The sequence below is a fragment of the Hypomesus nipponensis genome, chromosome 9 (assembly GCF_054491055.1).
Source record: "Hypomesus nipponensis isolate SF chromosome 9, ASM5449105v1, whole genome shotgun sequence".
Taxonomy (NCBI): Eukaryota; Metazoa; Chordata; class Actinopteri; order Osmeriformes; family Osmeridae; genus Hypomesus; species Hypomesus nipponensis.
The window spans coordinates 13,939,499-13,961,153 of NC_140369.1; the positions used below are offsets into that span (position 1 = coordinate 13,939,499).

Sequence of the window (21,655 nt, forward strand, 5' to 3'; positions counted from 1 at the left end):
CTCTCTCTCTCTCTCTCTCTCATTCTCTCTCGCTCTCTCTCTCTCTCGCGCGTTCTCTCTCACTTTCTGTTTTCTCTCTCTGTCCCCGAGTCACAAGTGCGCTCAGCTGCAGGTAAACGGGGAGGCAGACCGCGTAAGTGTATCAACACAACTGACGCCTTTGTGCCTCCAGGTGTGGTTTTGTGTCCGACGTTCATCGCCTTTGGCAAGACGCTTGTTTTGCCATTTAGACAGGATTATTATGTATCTCTTCTCAAGATTTCCAGGGTGATACCCAGAGCTGTCTGCTCTGAACTTGTATTACTGTAACAAGGTGAGTAGGCTTTTCTTGCCAATTAATTATCTAATCCAACCAACCACACCTTGTCTTAGTAAGATAGGATTTCTTAAATAAATAGCATCAGATGTTTCTCTATATTTTCTCTATGGTAATATTTATTACAGCTTTTAACAACAAACTATTTCCATCAGAAAACAGAGTTAAGAGCATTTTATTTGATAAACTGTTCCTAAAGAAGAAAGATTTAGATGGCTTTGTCATCTTTTTGGTACATTTTAATTTAATCAAGTCCCAACTGCAGTGAGAAGCATTAAAAATAGCAGATATTAGGTTTGATATTATGTCTGATTATATGCACCCTCCTTGCACAAAAATAAAGATAAATGCACATTGGCTGTCATCACACATTGCTTAATGGTATTGGGCTTGGAAATTGGGCTTTCTCAAATAACATTGCTCAGTTTTTACGGTTACAGACCTGGCGCAGTGATGTGACAGTACCTACAGAAGCGTGACATATCCACAGTCCATAATAGAGTGGCTGTGCCTTATAGGCTGATCCAGAGCTCATTATACAGTGGTTATGCCTTAAAGAGTCAGATCAGTGAGACGTCATATAGCACTATATTGCACTGTTTTATAGAATAACATTACCCTTTCAGACACAATGATTTATTATTTGGTGTGTTTCCTTGAATTTTTCAAAGGGTTCATGACTTACACAACACACACAATCCCCCCTCCCCAACCACACACACACATACACATCTCCTTCTGAAGTTACAGTATAGGTATTTGCTGCAGGTGCTGTTAATGCTCAAAACACTAGTGTTCCTGTAAACGGATAAAAATGTATAGCAGAATACATCTTCATGGGTTAAGGAGGGCTGAAATGGATTCCATATATTTTCTGTGCCTGGAAAACATCCGACACTGAAATCAACATGTGTTGATTGTCTAAAGTCAGGAAAGTCAAACGATTTTACTCACAGTCGATTTACAATCACAATTCATCAGGATGATTTGGAAATGACTGCATTTTAACCTCTGACTCCAAATACAAATCTCTCTTACTCCCCAAACTCTCCCGGGAACATGCCCAGACTCCTCGATGATTGTTGAGTTGAGAACAATGACTGTCATAACAAACTTGTGTTTTCTTCCTCATTCCCCTCAGAATGGTAGAACACTTATTAGCCTCTCCACTCCTCTTCTCCTCCTCTCACTGACCAGCTTCCCTTTCCGAGATGGATGGGTGCTGTCTGGAAGACGAGTTCTCAAACCTCTCAGAAGCTAAAAGCCAATCCCTCAACCTCACAACGTTCCTCAACCTCACAAGCAACAGTACGGGGGTCCAGTCCATCGAAGACCTCCTACTGGACATCCTGGGGCCCAAACGCTCCCCTTTCGTCCTCGCCATCACGCTGGTCTACCTCCTCATCTTCCTCATCGGCTTGTCAGGCAACCTGCTCACCTGCACGGTGATAGTCAAACATAAGAAGATGCGCAGCACCACTAACCTGTATCTGTTCAGCCTGGCAGTGTCCGACCTCATGGTGCTCCTATTCGGGATGCCCCTGGAGATCTACGACTTGTGGCAGAACTACCCCTTCCCCTTCGGCGAGGGTGGCTGTTACTTCAAGACCTTCCTGTTTGAGACGGTGTGCTTCGCCTCCATCCTCAACGTGACGGCCCTGAGCGTGGAGCGCTACATGGCAGTGATTCACCCGCTGAAGACGCGCTACCTCTCCACCAACACGCACGCCAGGCGCGTCATCACCGCCGTGTGGGCGGTGTCTCTCTCCTGCGCCGTTCCCAACACTCTCCTCCATGGCATCTACTACCTGGACCTGCCCGAGAAGGTGGACGAGTCGGCCATCTGCACCGTGCTCAAGCCCCTCTGGATGTACAACGTGGTCGTCCAGGTGACCATGGTGTGTTTCTATTTCCTGCCCATGACGCTGATCAGCGTGCTGTACCTGATCATGGGCTTCAGGCTGGGCAGGGAGGACAGCCACTCCCGGGGGACGGGAAACTCCCAGACCAAGTGGAAGATCCACGAGGACAGCGGACGGAGGAGGCAAGTCACCAAGATGCTGTGTGAGTCCAGTTTGTCCTCAGCTACGGACGTGTTTCACAGAAGCCGTGTTTTGTCGTTAGCATCTCCTTTTCTGTATGGACATGAGTTTCTGCATGGACATGAGTTTCTGCATGGACATGAGTTTCTGCATGGACATGAGTTTTGGTTTTTTTTCTACTCCGTTTATAGTGTTGGCTGTTATCACACATATTAAATTTGAGGCTGAGAAGTTTGATGTGATATCACCAGTTTGAAAGCCCAACAGGAAAATGGCTTGGCATATGTGCTTTTAAACTGGGTCACATGTACGCTGACAAATTCATCGAATATATTCCTTGAGCACATGCTTTTATACAAAGCAGGTTCAAATCCAAAACAGGGAGGGGGGATTGATCCTGCAACATGTTGACCCATAGTCAAATGCTTATCACTAAGCTACATCCAGACACATAAATGCTCAGACATGCCCGGGGACGTGATGAATGGAGGATATGTCATTATGTGCCGACATCTCCCAGCCCCTTAGACAACAAAATTGGTATTCAGAGATGTGCCTCTTACGGATGTTACATCCTCTTGGCTTTCGGACTCAAGGATCTTCTTAATCTCTTGAACACTGTCCAGGTCTGCTTGGTCAGTGAACACAATTGTTATATCACCAGCAATTACAGATAATTGAATTGTGTTTATGGTCGAGTTTTTAAAAATAATTTGTTAGTTTTACCCCCCACTCCACCCCTTCTTTTTTGCAAATAGTATGCCAAGAGGCACTACACCACTTTTCAATGTTCTTACTGTGAAATTAACTGGAGATTAATGGACACAACATGCCCAGCACTTAAATGACGAAGATTTATCCCTCTCCAGGTTGAATAATTTTTCTTATTATACCCTCTATGACCCCCACCCCCCATCATTCCCTCTTTCCCTGAATCCTCCTCTCCCTCCTTACCTCATCCTTCCCCCTCCTCCTTTCCTCTCCCTCCCTCTGCAGCGGTGGTCGTGATCGTGTTCGGCCTCTGCTGGGCTCCCTTCCACATCGAGCGCCTCCTCTGGAGTTCCATCAGCAGGTGGACCGACTTCCTGCACGGCGTCTACGAGTGCGTCCACATCCTGTCCGGCATTATGTTCTACCTCAGCTCGGCCGTCAACCCCGTCATCTACAACCTGCTCTCCACGCGCTTCCGCGAGTGTTTCCGTGAACTCGTCTGCACCCAGGTGGAGGAGGGCACCCCGGGGGGGGAGACCCCGCCCTTTGCCAAGATCCAAAATCCCCCTGGCGTGGTCCCCAGACGCCGGGACAAGACTCAAGACTCATCCTCTTTCATCCCTCTGCTTTCTCCAACTGTGGCTGTGTGCGTAGACACCACAGCGGCCCTGTTCAAGGAGCAGGACTGCACTGCTGTCTAAAGTTGGCCCCGATGGCCGTCGTCGGTATGTATGAGTGTGAGTATGAATTGGTGAAAGGGAGGCAAAAATGTAAAACGCTTTGAGTGCCGCTAAGGTAGAAAACGTGCTGTGTAAATGCAGTCGATTTACTGCTTTCTAAAACAAATCGTACATGGGGTATGTTGTGGACATGAACATACCGTCTGTACATGTGGTGAACATGGCCGGGGAGGGAAGTGGTTTGGTGGCTGGGGGTAACACTCGAGGGTTGAGCCACGCTGGAGGAGAACTTTGGAGGCACGCTGGCGTCATGCGCTCCAGTAAAGCAGAAGGTTGGATTTTTAGGTAGCTTGGCCTGCTGGGCTTTCTTTGTTGCTAGATTAGCACCGCATGTGGCTGGTGCACAGAGTGAGCACTTCACCTTATGATTGGAGGACGATCTAGTGATTGCTGACCATTTCCTGTGTGCTTTATGCCCTGTGCCTTAAAGGGTCCCCAAACTTTGCTCTCAGAGTTTTTACTACTAAACAATTTAATGTATATGTTCCATTTGAATGATGAGCCAAAACACAAACAGATTTGTGGATTTCCTTTTCTGAAATACCATGCTTGGACAAAATCGCAGGTAAAAAAGATGTAGGAGAGTTTGGTTAATGATTATATGATCTTTATTTTAAAATGTTTGTTTTATGTGACTGTATTTGGAAAATCATGTTAAAATTACAGACTGAATGTATAATTCACAATTATCTGGAATATCTGCCTATTTCTCTCAAGCTTTCTCTGTTAGAATTACTCAAATGGCTTTGGTATATTTAGTAATTTTCAAGGACCACCATGATTGTGATTGTGCAGTGCCAGAAAACAGAACAACATAATATTCATGCTGAATGCACATTGTTCTTGCTGTTTTCATTGTAATCATGCATGCATTTAATGTGACCATACATTGACGACTTAACTTAACTTGTGCTCATTCCTAACTTGACTCTTTTCCATGGAGTGCTTCATGTTTACCTCTTCAATCCAGCTTACAGCTGTCACAGACACAAATGTACGTAGATGGGATTTAGATGAGTCAACATGAAAACAAGATAAAGCTGGTAGCGTCTGTCAACTGTTGATAATCAAGAACACTCTGAATACTAAACAAATGAGATTTCCCGCTCCTGTTCCAAAACCAGGAAAATCAAACCCAATGAGGTTGTTTTGCGGGATATGCAAAGAGGAAAATCCCAAATCATCTTTCGAATGCGTCCCTCTGCACCACTGGATGTCTGTCAGGTAGTGAAGTGAACATGTCTTTCAACTTAAACAACCACTACATATTTACTCTTCATATCAAGGCCAGTGACGATAGTTGAAACAGGAGCCAGTTTATGAGATTACAGAGGGATGATTAATCCTGGAACTATATATCTTAATGCCCCTGATCCCTGCTTTTGAGTGCAGATTTGGACAAATGTTGAATTATTCGTTTTTTTTTTACCTTTCTCACATACATTACAGGGTTAAAGTTGCAGCTTTTGCTGCCAGGGTGCATTATTATGGTATGTCGCTATTTACAAACAAGTGTGTTTGGCGTGAACACATTTAATGTGCTTTATGTATGCCAATGTCCAAAATGTAAATGAATGCAACCAATAGATTTGTTGATGTTCACACTGTAGCAAACCAGGGGAAACCGACCAGCCAATCCGGCACAGAGGGCGGGTCCATAAACTTAGATTAGGGGAGGTGATAGAAGGAGTCTATCTGCCTGTTGAAGTACTGCAGCCACTTGGCAGATGGTACTGGGCACACCTGCAGCCCATCAGGGGAGGGCATGAAGGCAGCCAATCCGAGGCTGCATGGTGGAAAAAGAGGGAGGAACAAAGGACCAGAGAGACAACCCTGGAGGAGCGTTGTTCAGCAAAGAGACTGGCTGGAAAAAGACTGACCTCTCGTTTTGCTTTTAACCTCCACAGGACCACACCCCATGAAGGCCAACAGACCCCAGATGGCAAGAATCCTGATTTAAAGTTGGTCCCACTACCTTTACCCTGATATCCGTTATTAAAGGACAATTTATGTTCATGCCAAATGTCTCTAAGTCCTTATTTATTGTGAATCGGGCCTTCAAGTCCCCTGGGTTGCTACAACACATTATTTCCAATGGTAAATATGAAACTTATGTGAAGATAAGTCAGCAAAAATAAATATAAATGCAAACGCTTAGGATCATGTTAGTTACATTAATGAGACTTGAGGAATAGGATTGATGAACACAGAACAGATTGCCATAGTTGTATACTCTTAAATTTGGAAGTAAAACATATGCTGCAAACAAATGCAGAACGCAGTCAAAACATTGTGAAGGTCAGGCCAGAGACTGTATCAAAAGAGTCAACATATATGGTGATATTGATATGGGCTGTCAACAAGAGTTCATCCAAATGAATAAACAAGTTATCCTCTTCATCCTGAATCCACCACAGATCTGTGCACAGCCAATCAGCATCTGACAAGCTCAATGCATGTTTTTACAGTTACTACTCCAGTACTTCAACAGGCCCAGATAACAAGCATGTATCCAGCAAACCCAATCAGCTCCATTCAGTTCGAGAAGGTTGGTCTCCGAGCTATCCTGACAACGTTGTACGTGTTCAGGCCTGGCGCGTCAAAGCCGGGGGAGAGACCCCGTTTATCGAACACGTAGAAGTTAAAGAGCTGTCCATCCTGGGCCTCGAGAGACACAGCGGCGGTGCTGACCCGTAGCACGCAGGGATACTCCTTCTCAAACACCACCCTGAACACCCTCTCCACCAGGTAGTTGAGCTTTATGGTCCGGTACCTCTCCGGGATCAGGTCCTCAATCTGGGGTCCAAACTGCTGCATGATCAGAACCCCGTCTGCCCCGGCTTTGATCTCGTAAAAGGTGATGTTGCCGTAGGTGAAGAAGCCGACGTAAGGGTCCGAGCTTGGGGGAGGGGTGATGATCTTCTTGGACTCGCGGAAGGCCCTCTCCATGGCTGGGATGATGTGGCTGTAGGCCTTGGACACAACGTCCTGGTTCTGGGGCCTGGAACCAGCCATCAGGACCACCAGGCCCAGCTTGAGACGGGGAACTAGGGAGAAGGTGGCGGAGTAGCCGTCCAGGTCTCCGTCCTTGCGCACAACCTCGTAACCCAGCTGCTCGTTCACCTCCCAGGGCGTGCCGGTGCGGTTGGCAAAGTAGTCCTTGTCGCAGCGGAACAGCGGCGTCAGCATGATCTTCAGGGTGTCGGGCTCCAGCAGCTTGCGATGGTAGGCCCCCAGCAGCATCATGGCCAGCTTCGCCAGGTCCGCCGCTGTGGAGAACATCTGCCCTGATGGACGGTACCAGCCCAAGTCGTAGAGAGGGGCCGGAAGGCCGCTGGAGTACACCCCCACGGCCATCTGGCTCTGGATGCCGGGGGTGATGTCGAAGCCTGTGTCCTCCATGCCCAGCCTGTCCAGGATGTTGTCTGTGATCCAACGCTGGTAGTCCAGGCCCACCACCTTCTCAGCCAAGACATGAGCCAGCAGCGAGAAGGCCAGGTTGCTGTAGTGGCACCTGGTGGATGGAGGAAGGCATCAACTGACGCTGATTAAATTAAGTAGCCTATTAACGTATTTGCATTCAAAAGAGGGTATATGGAAATGTGCCAATAATGCATAATATACATTCAAATATTCCTTTAAAGAATTGACTGAGTTCATCATTTTGGAATTGCTTCTCCAGATGCTCCCAAAGCACGTTTTGCCCAATGGAGATTGCTTCATCTATGAAGGATTGATGATGCACAAATGAAATACTTAAAATAACCATGGTTTGCTTACTTGCATAATATAAATGCTAATGTGGGAAGCTATCAGACAAATGATGATAGAATGTAGAGAATGAGGAGGCTCACTTGGTTCCAGGGTCTGCCACCAGGACATCATCGTGAAGGAGGTTAACAGCAGCCTGGGTCTTCCCCTTCCACAGCAAGTTTGTGGCTCTCAGTCGTCTGGGCAAACCTGAAGTTTCAACACAATAAGGGAACACCAGTTGGCATTTGTCTATTCCAGCTTTGGACTGCAAATAAAACTGCTTTATTTATTGCAAAGAACGGCTACATGGCTGGTTGCAGAGGTTTTTTTTCCATATCAAGTTATTTCATTAGTATTCAGGGCGGGATGAAACCAGATGTTGGATTTAAACAGTTCTACAAATGTTGCCCCTATTGGAAAATCATTGGGAACGAAGATTATTTTTTTGCAAGAATTGCCAACATCTGTTTGTTATCAGAGCTCAAAATCATCCGCAGTACACACCACGTGAAAATACATAAGACACTCTCATTCCGTCAATTATCCCTTAGCACATTCTCCAACAGCTGCTTTCTCTGGTTTGATCACCTTATTTCTATTTAAATTGTGATCTTACCCAAGAATAGCTATGACTCATTGTTCCTGTTACTGTAATCCTGACTCATTTCTGGAGCTATTTCCGAAGGTGAGCATATTTATGGGGTGACAATCTGCACTGTTTCTCTGGAGATCACACCTCAGATCACAGGCTGTCTAGCTGAGGAGAGATCTTACTGGAGGACCCATCTGTGTTTACTCTTGGGTGTTTGAAGTGAAACCCTGTGACGCACGTGAATGCCTTTTTTGCAGCAATTGGTTTTTCCACTGGACTAAACCACCTAAACTCTCTCCCTGGACAGTTAACTCCCTGTAAGTTTTTTTCTCTAACCCTAGTTGTTGCTAACACAACTGAACACATGAACCAGCTGATTATAAGAATCAGGGTTGCTAGATTTGTGTGGATGCGAAAACCCAAAGGAAGGTAACTCTCCAGGAATAGAGTTGGAGACCACTGCTTTAGATATATTGTTTGTTTAAGCAATTAGCAGTTAGCTCCACAGTATGTTGGTATATGGTACTGTGGGCCTGGCTGATACCACTACCTACAGTAAATTCATGTGGATGTCTAGCAATACATGAAATAACTACTAGTTACCTCAACATAGAGGCAATTTCTGGAGCTTGAAAAAGAGTGCATCCTGGGCTGGAACCTAGTGTTTCTTTTTAATTAATATGTATTTATTCAGCAGACCCTTTGATCCTTAGTGCATTATTAGGTTAAGTGTAGCACACAGACTTCATGTGTACAGTACTACAGTAGTTCGTGGCAAGATCTGCCTATGTGTCTGGAATGTCAAATCAAATCTCTGATAGATCACATAATTAGTCTTTCTTTCTTTCATTCGTTCTTGCTTGCCTGTTGCTGTGAGGCTAAATGTGGAGGATCATCTGTGTGTCTGACCTGAGAGCTGGCTGGCCATCCTGCGGAGGGTGACGGACGAGGAGCGTATCTGGACCTCCCCGCTGTCTAGGAAGATCAAGCCGTCCGTCACGTACTTGAGCTCCGAGTCTCGTGTCCTTCCCAGGGGGTTCTTGATGGTGAAGTTATTCACGTACTTCTCCAGGGGGTCGTCCAGGGAGCCCACCTTGCCGTCCTCCCAAAGCCGGTACAGCATCAGTGTGGGGAAGATCTTCGACAGGCTGGCAATCCTGGAGGGCACGACCAACACATCCACATGTTTGTTTGTGAAACCGAGTGCTATGTAGAGCTGTATGCAGACATGGAAGAACCCTTTGCAAACAGTTTGTACATTCCATAGATGCAAAAGTGAAGTGAGGTGGAGGTGTTTGTGTGTGGGGGGTTGAATCTCTTGATTTGCAGTCAAATGTTATCCCCCTATACATCCTCCTTTTCAGAAAGGAAAAGGTTGTATTTGGAATCCAAATAAAAGGAAGAACTCATCAGGTTCTTTATAGTGGAGGAGGAGGTTGTGTCTGAAACTTCTCTCCCCAGTCCTCTTCCATACTTTATCCCTCTCAAGTCATGGTCATCTCTTTTCAAAAGGAAACATGGACCCCAGATAGTGGAGGACTGGGGTGTTATGAAGATTCACACACCTGAAAAAATCTCATTCAAGTTTTTGTTTGCTATTGTAAGAGGGCTTAACAATGATTTAATGGATATATTTTGCATGTTTAATGATCGCAGAATCAAATTAGCGAAGAGCCCAAATCTTTAGAGTATTCATCAGGCTTCAAAAATCATGCCTAATCTTAATGTACAAGGATTTTGATTACAGTACTTGATTTATATCCTCAACGCAAAGTCACATATTGCAGGGTGTTGCAGAAACTTTCTTGGATATTTTTTTTAAAACATTCATTCGTATTCTGTTAATCCCCACTTTCACACAATTGATCCTTAAGTGCCAGGTGCATGGCCATGAGTGAGGCTCTGAGTGAGGCTCTGAGTGAGGCTCTGAGTGAGGCTCTGAGTGAGGCTCTGAGTGAGGCTCTGAGTGAGGCTCTGAGTGATGCCTGAGTGAGGCTCTGAGTGAGGCTCTGAGTGAGGCTCTGAGTGAGGCTCTGAGTGAGGCTCTGAGTGAGGCTCTGACTGAGGCCTGAGTGAGGCTCTGAGTGAGGCCTGAGTGAGGCTCTGAGTGAGGCTCTGAGTGAGGCTCTGAGTGAGGCTCTGAGTGAGGCTCTGAGTGAGGCTCTGAGTGAGGCTCTGAGTGAGGCTCTGAGTGAGGCTCTGAGTGAGGCTCTGAGTGAGGCTCTGAGTGAGGCTCTGAGTGAGGCTCTGAGTGATGCTCTGAGTGACGCTCTGAGTGAGGCTCTGAATGAGGCTCCGACTGGGGTACAGGACAGAAGCAGTAGGACTCAAGAGGACGGTTGGTTGAAGTGTCATGTTCTCACTTATTTCAAGTGCAGAGAAGCATCTGCAATTAAAGGCACATTCACAAGCGCTGAATATATCCACTGAGCCATAACTGAGCCAGCTTGATCGACGCAAGAGCAAACCTCCTTTATACAAAAATATAAACTCTTTGATTGCTGCTTGTGAAATTAGTAGGGCAGAAAGAAGTGGCCACTGTTCTGCTTCTTTCATAACGTTTCTGCAAATAGTCCAGCCCAAACATGGGGGAACTGCTTGACATGAAGAGGCCAACGCCTCACCAATGAAACACTTCAGAATTTCTCCAATGCATTTAAGAAAGGCATCATAGATTCCAGAATATACCCAAGGTTGACCTTTTCATCCTCCAACATAGATTTCCCAGGCTTTGACGCAAACACTTTTGTGGACTATTATCGTACACATTTTGCATTCGGTGTGGACAATTCTAGACCTGACCTTTACTTTCCCAAACTACTACCGGTACAGCTATCGCAGCTTTCATTATCTCCACCATGTTTACCTTCTGCACAAACTTCGACCACCTCCTCCACCTTCCCCAACACCCCCTCCACCTCCACCTCCCCCAACACCCCCTCCACCTCCACCTCCCCCAACACCCCCTCCACCTCCACCTCCCCCAAAACCCTGCTGCAACCCACCTGTAGATGGTGTACTCGTTGGGTGGTGCCGACAATGGGTCGCTGTTGTTTTTCTTGCCAAAGTTCCCCGTCCAGAGGACGGTGTCGTTGAAGATGACGATGGCCGACAGGGAGGGCATGCTCACAGGGTTCAGGGTCTGGCGCAGTAGGGTGTCCACCTGGAGGAGTCATGACATTAATGACCATGTGACAATCTACATGCGCCATGACAACAAGAGCGTTTACTCGGCATCAGTGATACAATGTTTTCATCTTAAATGTCATCCTAAATGAGAGAACATCCACCCTTTTTGTATGTTTTTGGGAAACTTTATATCACCAACAAAGGAGCACACAGACAAAAGGGTGCAAGAAGACTTTGGGATCCGAATGGAAATGTTTGTGAAGGATGTCTTGTTCGATTTTTTATGTATTTAACATTTGTTTGTAATAAGGTTGACTGGCTGAAGGTATGTCATTACTGCCCAGCAACAGTCTCAGAAAAGAGGAAAAAAAAACATCTAACTGCATTCAGTACATGACACGTGAAATCTAAGGATTTATTTACATCAGGAAGTGACTTCAAGGCCTTTAATTAACCGCTAGATTTTTTAACAGGAAGGTAGATCACCACGGACAATGTATATTGTGTGGCAGACCATGAAAATTGCAATGCTGTCAGATAAATCACAGACTCACAATTGATAGATGCCCCCGGGGTTCTCCATCATGACATGTTCTCATTTTCAAGTTATTGTCTAACAGAGGTACCTACTGCATGTAAAGTAGACCGAATCACAGGCTTTGAGGAGAGGACACACTTCCTTCATCAAGCCTGCTTTTCACATGTATGACTGTAAATCCCCCACTGGGATCCCTCACTGAGATCGCTGCAGTACAGAGTAGAGCATAATCCCCCCAGCTCTCTCCTGTTCTTAGTGGACATGCAAGGCTTTCCTGCAGATCGCTAACAGCTTTTACCCCGACAGCAGGGGTATCATAAGGAACCTTAAGACGTCTTGTTTTAGATGTGTGTGTATAGTTTGTGTGTATGTGTGTATGTGTGTTACCTTACCTGTATTGATGTGGACTATTGTCTTTTTTTTACATGTTTGAATGCCGATTGTACATTACATTTACATTTAGTCATTTAGCAGACGCTCTTATCCAGAGCAACTCACAGTAAGTACAGGGACACTCCCCCCGAGGCAAGTAGGGCGAAGTGCCTTGCCACAACATGACACAACGTCATTTGGCACAGCCGGGAATCGAACCAGCGACCTTCTGATTACTAGCCCGAGTCCCTAACCGCTCAGCCACCTGACTACATAAGTAATTGTGTGTGTGTGTGTGTGTGTGTGTGTGTTTGTATATGCACTTGTGTTTGTGCAGATGTGTCTGTCTGTGTGTGTGTGTGTGTGGAAGGGGGAGGTCGTCTCTCCTCCTACCTTCTCCAGGGCTTCCTTCAGGCTGGGGATAGGATGTTCAAGAGGGAGGGCCTGGGGAAAGCGTGGACACATCCTCTCTGCCTTAGAGTTCCCACCCATCCCTTCATCTGAGAACAGCAGGGAGGGAAAAGAGAGCGGTGGAAAGGGAGGATAGAGAGAGAAACAGAAACATGAAAGAGAGAGAAAAATGGAAAGAAAGAGAGCAAAGGAGAGAGAAAAAGAGAGGGAAAATGGGGCAATAAGAGAGAGGGAGAGAGAGCAGGTGGAAGGAAGCACAACATCAAATATGGTTATTGAAATTCCCACTTGAATCACATCAAGTGCAATTTCAACAAAGCATGAGTGGTGTGACAAGGAGACTGTCTTTCTCGGGACAATCTTCTTTTGTCTTTCATGGAGGCAGTACTGCCTGGATGATTGTTGTCGCACAGCTGATGGATGAATTTGGATTCAAATGAATATGAACACACATTTGAATGAGGGTGGAAATAATACAGCACACTGGGGACCCTTGTAGCCATAAAGTCTCGATCTATACTGCAAATCTGAGTAATTTCCCTGACTGTAAAATGCATTTTGGCACACCACGTGAAGAAGTATGGATTGTACTGTTGGTAGAATTCAGAGGATTCCTAAAACAGGGCTTAACTAACAAGGGCTTAACTAACAAGTCATAACTTGTTAGTTATGACATAACTAACAAGTTAGTTAGTTAGTTAGTTATGACATAACTAACAAGTGTGCATAGCTTATATGTTGCACATACATAGCCCTCAGATTTTCAAGAATAACCAATCACAAAGCAGACAACTGAAGTAGGAGACCAGTTATGCCAGCTATCCCAAAGGTCCTGCAAATACGGCTTTACACCTTTACATCCACTGTGCAGTCTTATGATCACCAGGCTGACTGACTGTCTTTAGAATTCTAATCCATTTCCCACCTTCAAAAATAATTGGATTTCACAAAGGCACCCGTGACAACTGCCGACAAAGCACTTGTCTGACCTCTTTTGGCTCAGAAGAGAGAAAAAAGATTTAGCTACAAAGAGAGCTCTACTCTCTTTATTATTGTGAAGCAGTTACAATAGGCATGGTACTGTACACCACTATCCACACTTACAAATGAACACTATTACCTCAAAGTCAAAGTTTGTAATCCTGGCAATCACGATTACCTGATGTACCCTCATAACCACAACATGAAATGACATTCCCATTGAACGTTAATTGTTTTTGGTCTGTCTCACATCCTTCTCTTTGGCCCAAATGAGCCAAATGACATTCCTGTTGATTTCCAGCTTGAAGAGAGGAAGGTTAGGTGTTACCTGTCGGCAGCTTTGGCAGCTGGTACTGCCAGAGGAAACACCCCGTCATGACGAGGGAGAGGAGCAGGAAGAACACCATGCCCAGCTGGGTCCACTTCACCTGCATCCTCCTCGGCTTGGTCTGCCCCTCTACAGTCACGGCAGCAGCAGCGGCAGGGGCAGGCTGGACCACACACACAAAGACACACACACACAAAGACACACACACACATCCACACGCGTGACCGTACACCCACCCAACCACACCACACACACACACACACACACTTCCAGAGTTAGGGATGTGCCAAAGAGTCCAAAAGGATCACATCACTGTTCTGTCGAGAAAGAACCGTGCATGCCCTAATACAGTACATCCATCAGGGAGCCCGCAGCTATCTCACCAGCTATGTCGGTATACAGTAGGCCTACTGGTACAAACATGACAGGAATTGTTCCCTGTATATGTCTGGTCTTGCATGTCCTACAGTACAGTACTCACCATCTGGCTGCTTTACACGCTGGGGTGGGGGGGGGGTGTGGGGGGGGGAAGAGTCAGCAATCCCCTTCTGTCACCAAATCATTCTCTGAACCCTCCACTCAGCCTCTCGCCCAGGAGACTCCTAAATGCCAGTCCTGTGGAGGGTGACGGTCACCCATGATGGGCTGACAGATCTGAGGTGTGGTTCCAACATGGTGAAGCCAGCTTCCTATCTCCTTGCTGGCCGTGCCATAATCCTGAACATCAGAACTCCTCTCTGACAATTCAATTTCCTCTCGGGCAAACCACGGGCCTCTGACATCATAATCCCTAGATTTACTCCACTAAAACCCATCTGAGCGGGAGGGGGGTATTCTTAATCTGTAATCCCCCCGAGAATCAATTCACTTCAGCCCCTTGTTCCCTCTGCTGGAACACGGCTAGCCACCAAGTTTGGCGTGCTTGGCACTCACCCGCTCCTCTCTAAGGACACTGGGGGAAAGAAGACACGAGTTGACACGGAGATCCACATGAGTAATGACCATGTTCAAATGGAGTTAGAACGCTCCAGTGGGTCTAGGTACACTCACCGAGTCTCGTCTCTCTTTCCTATAGAGTCACTTGTCAAGCAAAAATGATTGTAAAAACGACAACCCTAAATCTGTGGAGTTGTGTTGTTTAGTGTAGTATCAGCCCCCAGTACACTGTAAATCCTATGCTGTGTCTGGACCTGGCGGTGAAGTCTGGGAGACAGTGGACCAAAGGGTGTGGAGTCTGAGTTAGAACAGTAGATTGGATCCCAGGATTACAGACACAGAGAGAGAGGGAGAGAGACGGAGAGAGAGACAGAGAAAGATAGAGAGAGGGAGAGAGAGAGAGAGAGAGAGAGAGAGAGAGAGAGAGAGAGAGAGAGAGAGAGAGAGAGAGAGAGAGAGAGAGAGAGAGAGAGAGAAAACAAGAGAGAGAGAAAGAGAGACAGAGAGAGACAAAATGAGATAGAGAGAGAGAGATAAAAACATAGAGGGAGAGAGAATGAGACAGAGAGAGAGAGAAAGAGAGACACAAAAAGAGAGAGAGAGCTTCTTAGACACTGTTATCTCACATGGGACAACAGGTATTAGACCTCTCCTGAGCCAAACCAAGTTTGCCACATTTGCATCAGAGGAGGTGATCAGGCGGACCTGATTAGCAAATAGTTCTAAACAGCTTGAAGTTTTGAAAATAATCCATGTGATCATTTCACTATCCCTGATGATCCCTGAACGGAGATTATATAAAGTTATTGCGTATAAAAAAAACCATGTTAAACTCTGGATAGAGATGCAACCTCATGTTCTTGCCAGAACTAGAGATACACCAAATTAACAAAAGCAGTATTTTTTTTACAAAACCCTTCTTTTAGATTTAAATTCTACTCCAAAGCATAATTGTAATTGCAACAATGTATTTTAATGACCATTCAAAAGATTTCCTCCTTTTTCAACCATGTGTCCAAAAGAATCCCAACATGGATAGTAGTGGTGGACCTGTGCTCCACCCAAGCAGAGCAGATCTGTCCTCTTCCGGTTGTGAGCCTAATGATGCTGCGTTACTGTGGAAATAACTTGCGGCCGTCGCAGGCAAGGCTTGATCCTGCTTGCGTAATCAGCCGAGAGCTCAGGATCAGAGCAGGGGCTCCTGCCTTCCTGCCTTCCCATCTGAGCAGCCTCATATAAGCACCGTGCAGCAGACACACACACACACACACACGTGACCCCTGACTCCCACCAAGTCTGTCTGTGTGTGCGGGGGCAGAGCAGGTGCGTGTGTTAGGTGGCTGCTGCATATGAAGTATGTCTGTGTGTGTATGTCATACGTGTGTGTGTGTGCTTGTGCATGCCTGAACGTGTGTAGTGCCGTCGTGTCTGTGTGTGTGTCGGAATATTTGTGTGTGTGCGTGTGTGTTTTCTTTACCTGCGCCTGAACCCCGTCCATGGAGGTTTCTCTCAGGACCTTGCTGCTTGTCTTCCCCATCGCTGATGGGCCCTGGAGACAGAGAAGGAGCCAGGAGATTCTGTTAGCTGTTAGCTTTCTGCCTCTACCCCTCATGTTGGAGATCACAGACATTACCTTGGTAGACACATTTGAACTTTAGATTTGCGTATATATATATTTATATATGTCACACAGGAGTCACACAGGAGCTTAGTACACAAAAACAGCACAGCTATCGTACCTGTGAGATGCTGTTGCTACATATCGGTATATCTTACATTTACATGACCAGACTGTCACATTGAAACATGTATCTTGTATGAATAAATTCAGAATTGCGTACAAAGACAATACACAAAGTGATATAAAAATGATATTTATGTTTTCCAACACGATATGCTCAAATAAACGCTTAAATGCGAGCAAAGAATACTTCATCGTAATAAGCAATCAGAAGAACAAGTGTCCCGAAGGGTTAATTCATTAACCAAGTTTTAAATGTCCTAATAGGCACTGGTCATTGTAATTGCAGATTAAGTTCATCAGTACATTCCAGTTGACTAAAGCCCAATGGCTCATCGGTGAAAAGTCAGTGTGGGGTGCAGACACAGCTGAACACATCTACAGGATCATTCTGCAGTATGCAGGGAACTTGGAAGACATCCTTCAAGGACTAAAATTACAGACAAAAAAAAATCAAGGAATCTAAAACATTTCTTCAACTGAGTAGAACATCAATTCAGCCAAACAAGTTACAGCTGGGACCTTGTTCGTCAGAATCTAAGACTAAATTATTATGTCTTTTGGTTTTATTAATTCTGCTTGTGGTGAAGCTGCTCATGGTGGCAACTCTTAGGAAAAGTACTGAACATGCACACAACCCAGAACAGACTGTGAAAATGGCATCCAAGCAGGTGCAATCCATGTGAACAATCAATGGTCATCGTGACCGATTGTCAGAACATACAACATCTGGCATCAAATGTACTGGCTAACATAAGTCAACAAATAACAAAAGGTTGCCATGACAGACATATGTTGCGTCTGCCAACGCTGGATCTAGTCGCCAAGTGGATATCGGTTTCCCTGATGGCCAGTTCCCGGTCCCTTTCCTCATCTCCCTGCCTGTGATGCTGCGCTGATCACAGTCCCCAGCCCTGTGGCTACCTCTGCTTAAACTGACATTTACCAACTCTGACCCAAGTTGAACCAGGGGCGTCATTAGACCCTTTTTACTGGGGCATGTGCCCCAGTATAAATTTGCTGTGCTGCAGTAAAATCTAAAGTTTGAGGTTTAACAAATTACTTTATTAGGCTACTCAGTGCATTCATTTAGATTGATAATCCCAGAAAAAATAAATGCAGTATCCCAATCAACTTGTAAATCAAAGCAGTTTAACCGAAAACATGAACCGATGCCCGCAGAATTCCATGTCAGTGCGTTCTTTTGAGCTTGCCAAATAGCCACTGCAGCACGCACACAGAAGTCCAGGTGTCAGACTGTCAGAATAGAGATAGGCTAAGAAAACATTACAAAATTAAAGAAAGTTTCTGAATGAAAGGCCTACCAATCATCTTATTTTGACTAAAACATAAAAACAATTTGACATGAAGCTCATGTATTGCATTAACTATTGACGTCCCTGCCAAAGCTGATATCAAACTTGCGTCCCTAAACTGTTGTATAGTGGGTTATGCAAAGAAGTTTCTATAGCTTAATAGTGCTTAATGCGCATCAAGCTTGAAAGAAAAAAAAGGGGATGTGAACAGGGGCCTATGCCCTAGTAGAGTTTTCTGTCTAACAACGCCCCTGAGTTGAACACTGGAATGTGGTGTTTCAAAACCCATTGACACTTCCCTGCTGTATGATTATGTTCAGCCTGTGTTCTGCACCTCTCTTTCACCAACCGTCTCTGTAGGAGGGGATCCTCCCAAGGTTTCTTTCATTTTTTTTTCTGGGAGTTTTCCCTTGAGGGTTTAGGTTGGTTCAGGGGCAGTGCTATGGGCCTATGCTAAGCCCTCTGTGACTTTGCTTGTAAAAAGGGCTATACAAATACATTTTGATTTTGATTTAATCTGTTGGGTAGTCATTGTGTGGAATGGGATGGTCAGTGTTGCAACAGTGTGCACGCTTCTTTAGACTCAAACTACTAAACAATGTATTTGTTTTTATTTAGCAGACTCTTGATTTATTTGGCAGACACTCACGATTTATAAATGAAGTAAGACGCGCTCATGAAAAGCTCCATCATCTCCAGCTGTCCAGCTGGGAGAATTGGATTGATGATTAAGTGTTAACGAACATTTAACATCTCTCTCCTGTGAGGATCAGATGAAGAACACCCAAACCAACACTCCAACAGGCAGGTGTTTGTATAAGTCTCGCTGTGTCATTCCTCAGTACTCTCACTCTTTTAAGTCCTTCGCAAAGATGGATTCCGCGTGTTCTGACTGACAAACATACATGCCCACCAAGAACGAGCAATTACTTCAGCAAGCTGGAGACTAAGTTCTGTTGTGACTTGTGTGGCTGAGGTTTTAAATCACTGCATCTTGCTCCCTGTCTTGCTTTCTCTCTCTCTCTCTCTCTCTCTCTCTCTCTCTCTCTCTCTCTCTGCTTCTCTTTTACTCTCACTTGCTTTTTCTCCAGGTTATTCACACACAGCAGGGGAGATTATAAAACATAATGCACTAATAAAGGGAGCCTTTGGTGTATATTACAGTTATAAAGGTGTGCTTGTGTGTGTGTGTGTGTGTGTGTGTGTGTGTGTGTGTGTGTGAGAGAGAGAGAGAGAGAGAGAGAGAGAGAGAGAGAGAGAGAGAGAGAGAGAGAGAGAAAGAGAGACAGAGAGAGAGAAAGAGAGAGAGAGAGAGAGAGAGAGAGAGAGAGAGAGAGAGTGAGAGAGAGAGAAAGAGAGAGAGAGAGAGAGAGAGAGAGAGAGAATGCATAAGGCTATGTATACTGTACATTCTATGTATCAATTGATTTAAAAAAAATACATAATATGTTACTTGACATTGTTATACTGTAAATGTTTGTTTATAATTGATGATGATTTTTCTGATGTGTGTTAATAATGTGTGTTGCATGTCCCTTTATTGTGGACTCCGTTGGACTCAGCATATTTCATTAAATTGAAAGAGAGAGATGGGGGGGAGAAAGTCTGTAGAAAATAGCCTGCCCATTTCCTGAAGCCTCCCTTCCTCTCTCTCTGCCCTCTCTCTCTCTCTCTCTCTCTCTCTCTCTCTCCCTCCCCCTCTCTATTTCACCATCTCTACAGGACAGTCCCTCTCTCTCCCTCTCTCTTCCTTCATGCAGCAGATTAGTCTGCTTTAATGATTTGTCTCAATATTCACAGGAGAAACTAATGGCTCATGAAGTACTGGAGCATGAATTGGAAAGTGGCAATGCTCAACACTTCCATATGCTACAGGGTGATCAAGTAATTAATCAAGTATTAACCTTAATATCATCATAATATTTTTAGAGCGGTTATGAGATTCTAATGAAATGATAATGCCAGACTTAAACCTAAAGTCTGCTGAGGTGTGCATTGTTTGCAGTTCTCACTGCACATTTATCTTGTTTGCTGTTCTTACTGCACATTTATCTTTCCTCTGGCCAACGTCTGGTGAAAACACAGCACCAATTACAGTGTGGACATTGTAGAGCACTCAGAAATTTTCAAAGGTGCTCTTATCCTTCAGATAAGTATATTCCATCTCTCACAGAGAGCTATGGTTGGTCACAACACATTTTCTTGAAACACATTAGTTGCATAATCAGAATCAGAATCAGAAGGGATTTTATTCGCCACGAATGTTTGCATCAACAAGGAATTTACTTTGGCAGGAAGGTGCATACATTTAACATATAGGAATCTTGAAACTTAAATATGTGGTCTAACTATACAAAAGGAGCAAAGTCTAGCTAATACTAAGGGGATTTAGAATTTAAAAAATATATATAAGTAGCCATAATTACAATCTAACCTAAAAATACAGATAGTGCAGAGAGAAGGATACAGGAATAATGTTTATGCAATCATAACACAGACAGTGTGACTCACAGCAGCCATATTCTGTATTTACTGATGTCATCCAACATCCATAGCAGCCCTTTCTTAGGAAATATAGAAAGTCTCTTTGTAAACTAGAATTGACACAAAGTCAATGGAAAATGTAATTCTATCTCTATCTTATTCTCATTAAGAATCAATCTTTTCATGCCAGGTCCACCTGCCAATGTACTGTTCATCATAGTATCTTCATAACCATCCACCCATTGGAGAACCGGTGAGCTCACAAGAAGAGGATAAAGGAACTGAAAAGGAACCCCTGCACAGTTGAAAATAACAGATGCACACCCACCATCTCACCATAATTGCACCTTTCTTCTTAAAGAGATGAGGCATTAGAGCATGTGCAGAACCAGGTGAGGTCAGGTCACCAAGGACCAACAAGAAGTCTTCTAACAGGCCTGTTTACTTACTGTAAACGTCCTTCATTCCCACTCCATTCATTCTAACCTGACTTTGTCAATAACAATATTAACGTATACTGCTGCAGAGTATCGAAAGGCTGATATATACATCTACAACTCTTATGAACCACCCTTCAATGAATGTTTTATCTATCTAACTGTTTCCCCTCCAAAATGTGTTTTTGTCGCACTGTTTCCTTCCTGTCAGGTCAAAAGTTTGAGCAAAGTACCATCTGACAGTACACTAAGCGAACCGTCAGTTGGACTTATTCATAATTATTATAAGTACCAGTCAAACTTTTGACTGGTACTGTATGATTAATATTATAATTAGTATCCTAACTTACTATAATTACTAATTATAAGTGCAACGAAAATATAGTTTTACTTATTGTAATTAATATCACACAACCCAACTTATATACAGTACCAGTAACAAATAATTGTTCAGGATGCCATGAGATACAATGAGAGGATATCCAGTGAAAAGCCAAGAAAAATACCTGATTTATCAATGTAAACATTGCCATATGACATTATAACACAATTACATAAGCAACACTACCTTATTTTCAGATCAGAAGTCCGAACATCTGAGAGTAAGATTTTGGATGAGTGTTCAAAGAAGATATTCATACAGGAATCAACTAAAGAAAAAAAACTTACCACAAGTTTGAAATCTATATTGGTTTCACGTTCTCCTGGATGGAACTGAGTATTCCTCTCCCTCTGCTGCTCTGTGGAATGATTCCATTTACTGCAGAATGCTGCCAGATGTGTATATCATGGGCACGGTTAAATCCTGCTTGGATCCAAACCAGGATT

The 21,655-nt window shown here is 44.5% G+C and overlaps 2 protein-coding genes across 3 annotated transcripts; one reads left to right on the forward strand and one right to left on the reverse strand.

Moving 5' to 3' along the window:
- The first annotated feature begins 1,527 nt into the window (after positions 1–1,527).
- Positions 1,528–3,770, forward strand: nmur3 (neuromedin U receptor 3). Its single transcript, XM_084705811.1, has 2 exons — positions 1,528–2,380; positions 3,355–3,770. The coding sequence occupies exons 1-2, from the start codon at positions 1,528–1,530 to the stop codon at positions 3,768–3,770; spliced, it is 1,269 nt and encodes a 422-aa protein (XP_084561937.1).
- A 2,574-nt stretch (positions 3,771–6,344) lies between these two features.
- On the reverse strand, positions 6,345–16,386 carry lactbl1b (lactamase, beta-like 1b). 2 transcript variants are annotated; one of them, XM_084706017.1, is made up of 8 exons: positions 13,914–14,019; positions 13,240–13,244; positions 12,947–12,964; positions 12,587–12,667; positions 11,160–11,317; positions 9,064–9,311; positions 7,664–7,769; positions 6,345–7,323 (listed from the first exon to the last, which is right to left on the reverse strand). In XM_084706017.1, the coding sequence occupies exons 1-8, from the start codon at positions 14,017–14,019 to the stop codon at positions 6,345–6,347; spliced, it is 1,701 nt and encodes a 566-aa protein (XP_084562143.1). The 2 variants fall into 2 exon arrangements, with proteins under 2 accessions (XP_084562143.1, XP_084562142.1); XM_084706016.1 differs by lacking the exons at positions 12,947–12,964; positions 13,240–13,244 and adding an exon at positions 16,327–16,386 and having other exon boundaries at positions 12,587–12,693; positions 13,914–14,076.
- Between the last annotated feature and the right edge of the window lie 5,269 nt (positions 16,387–21,655).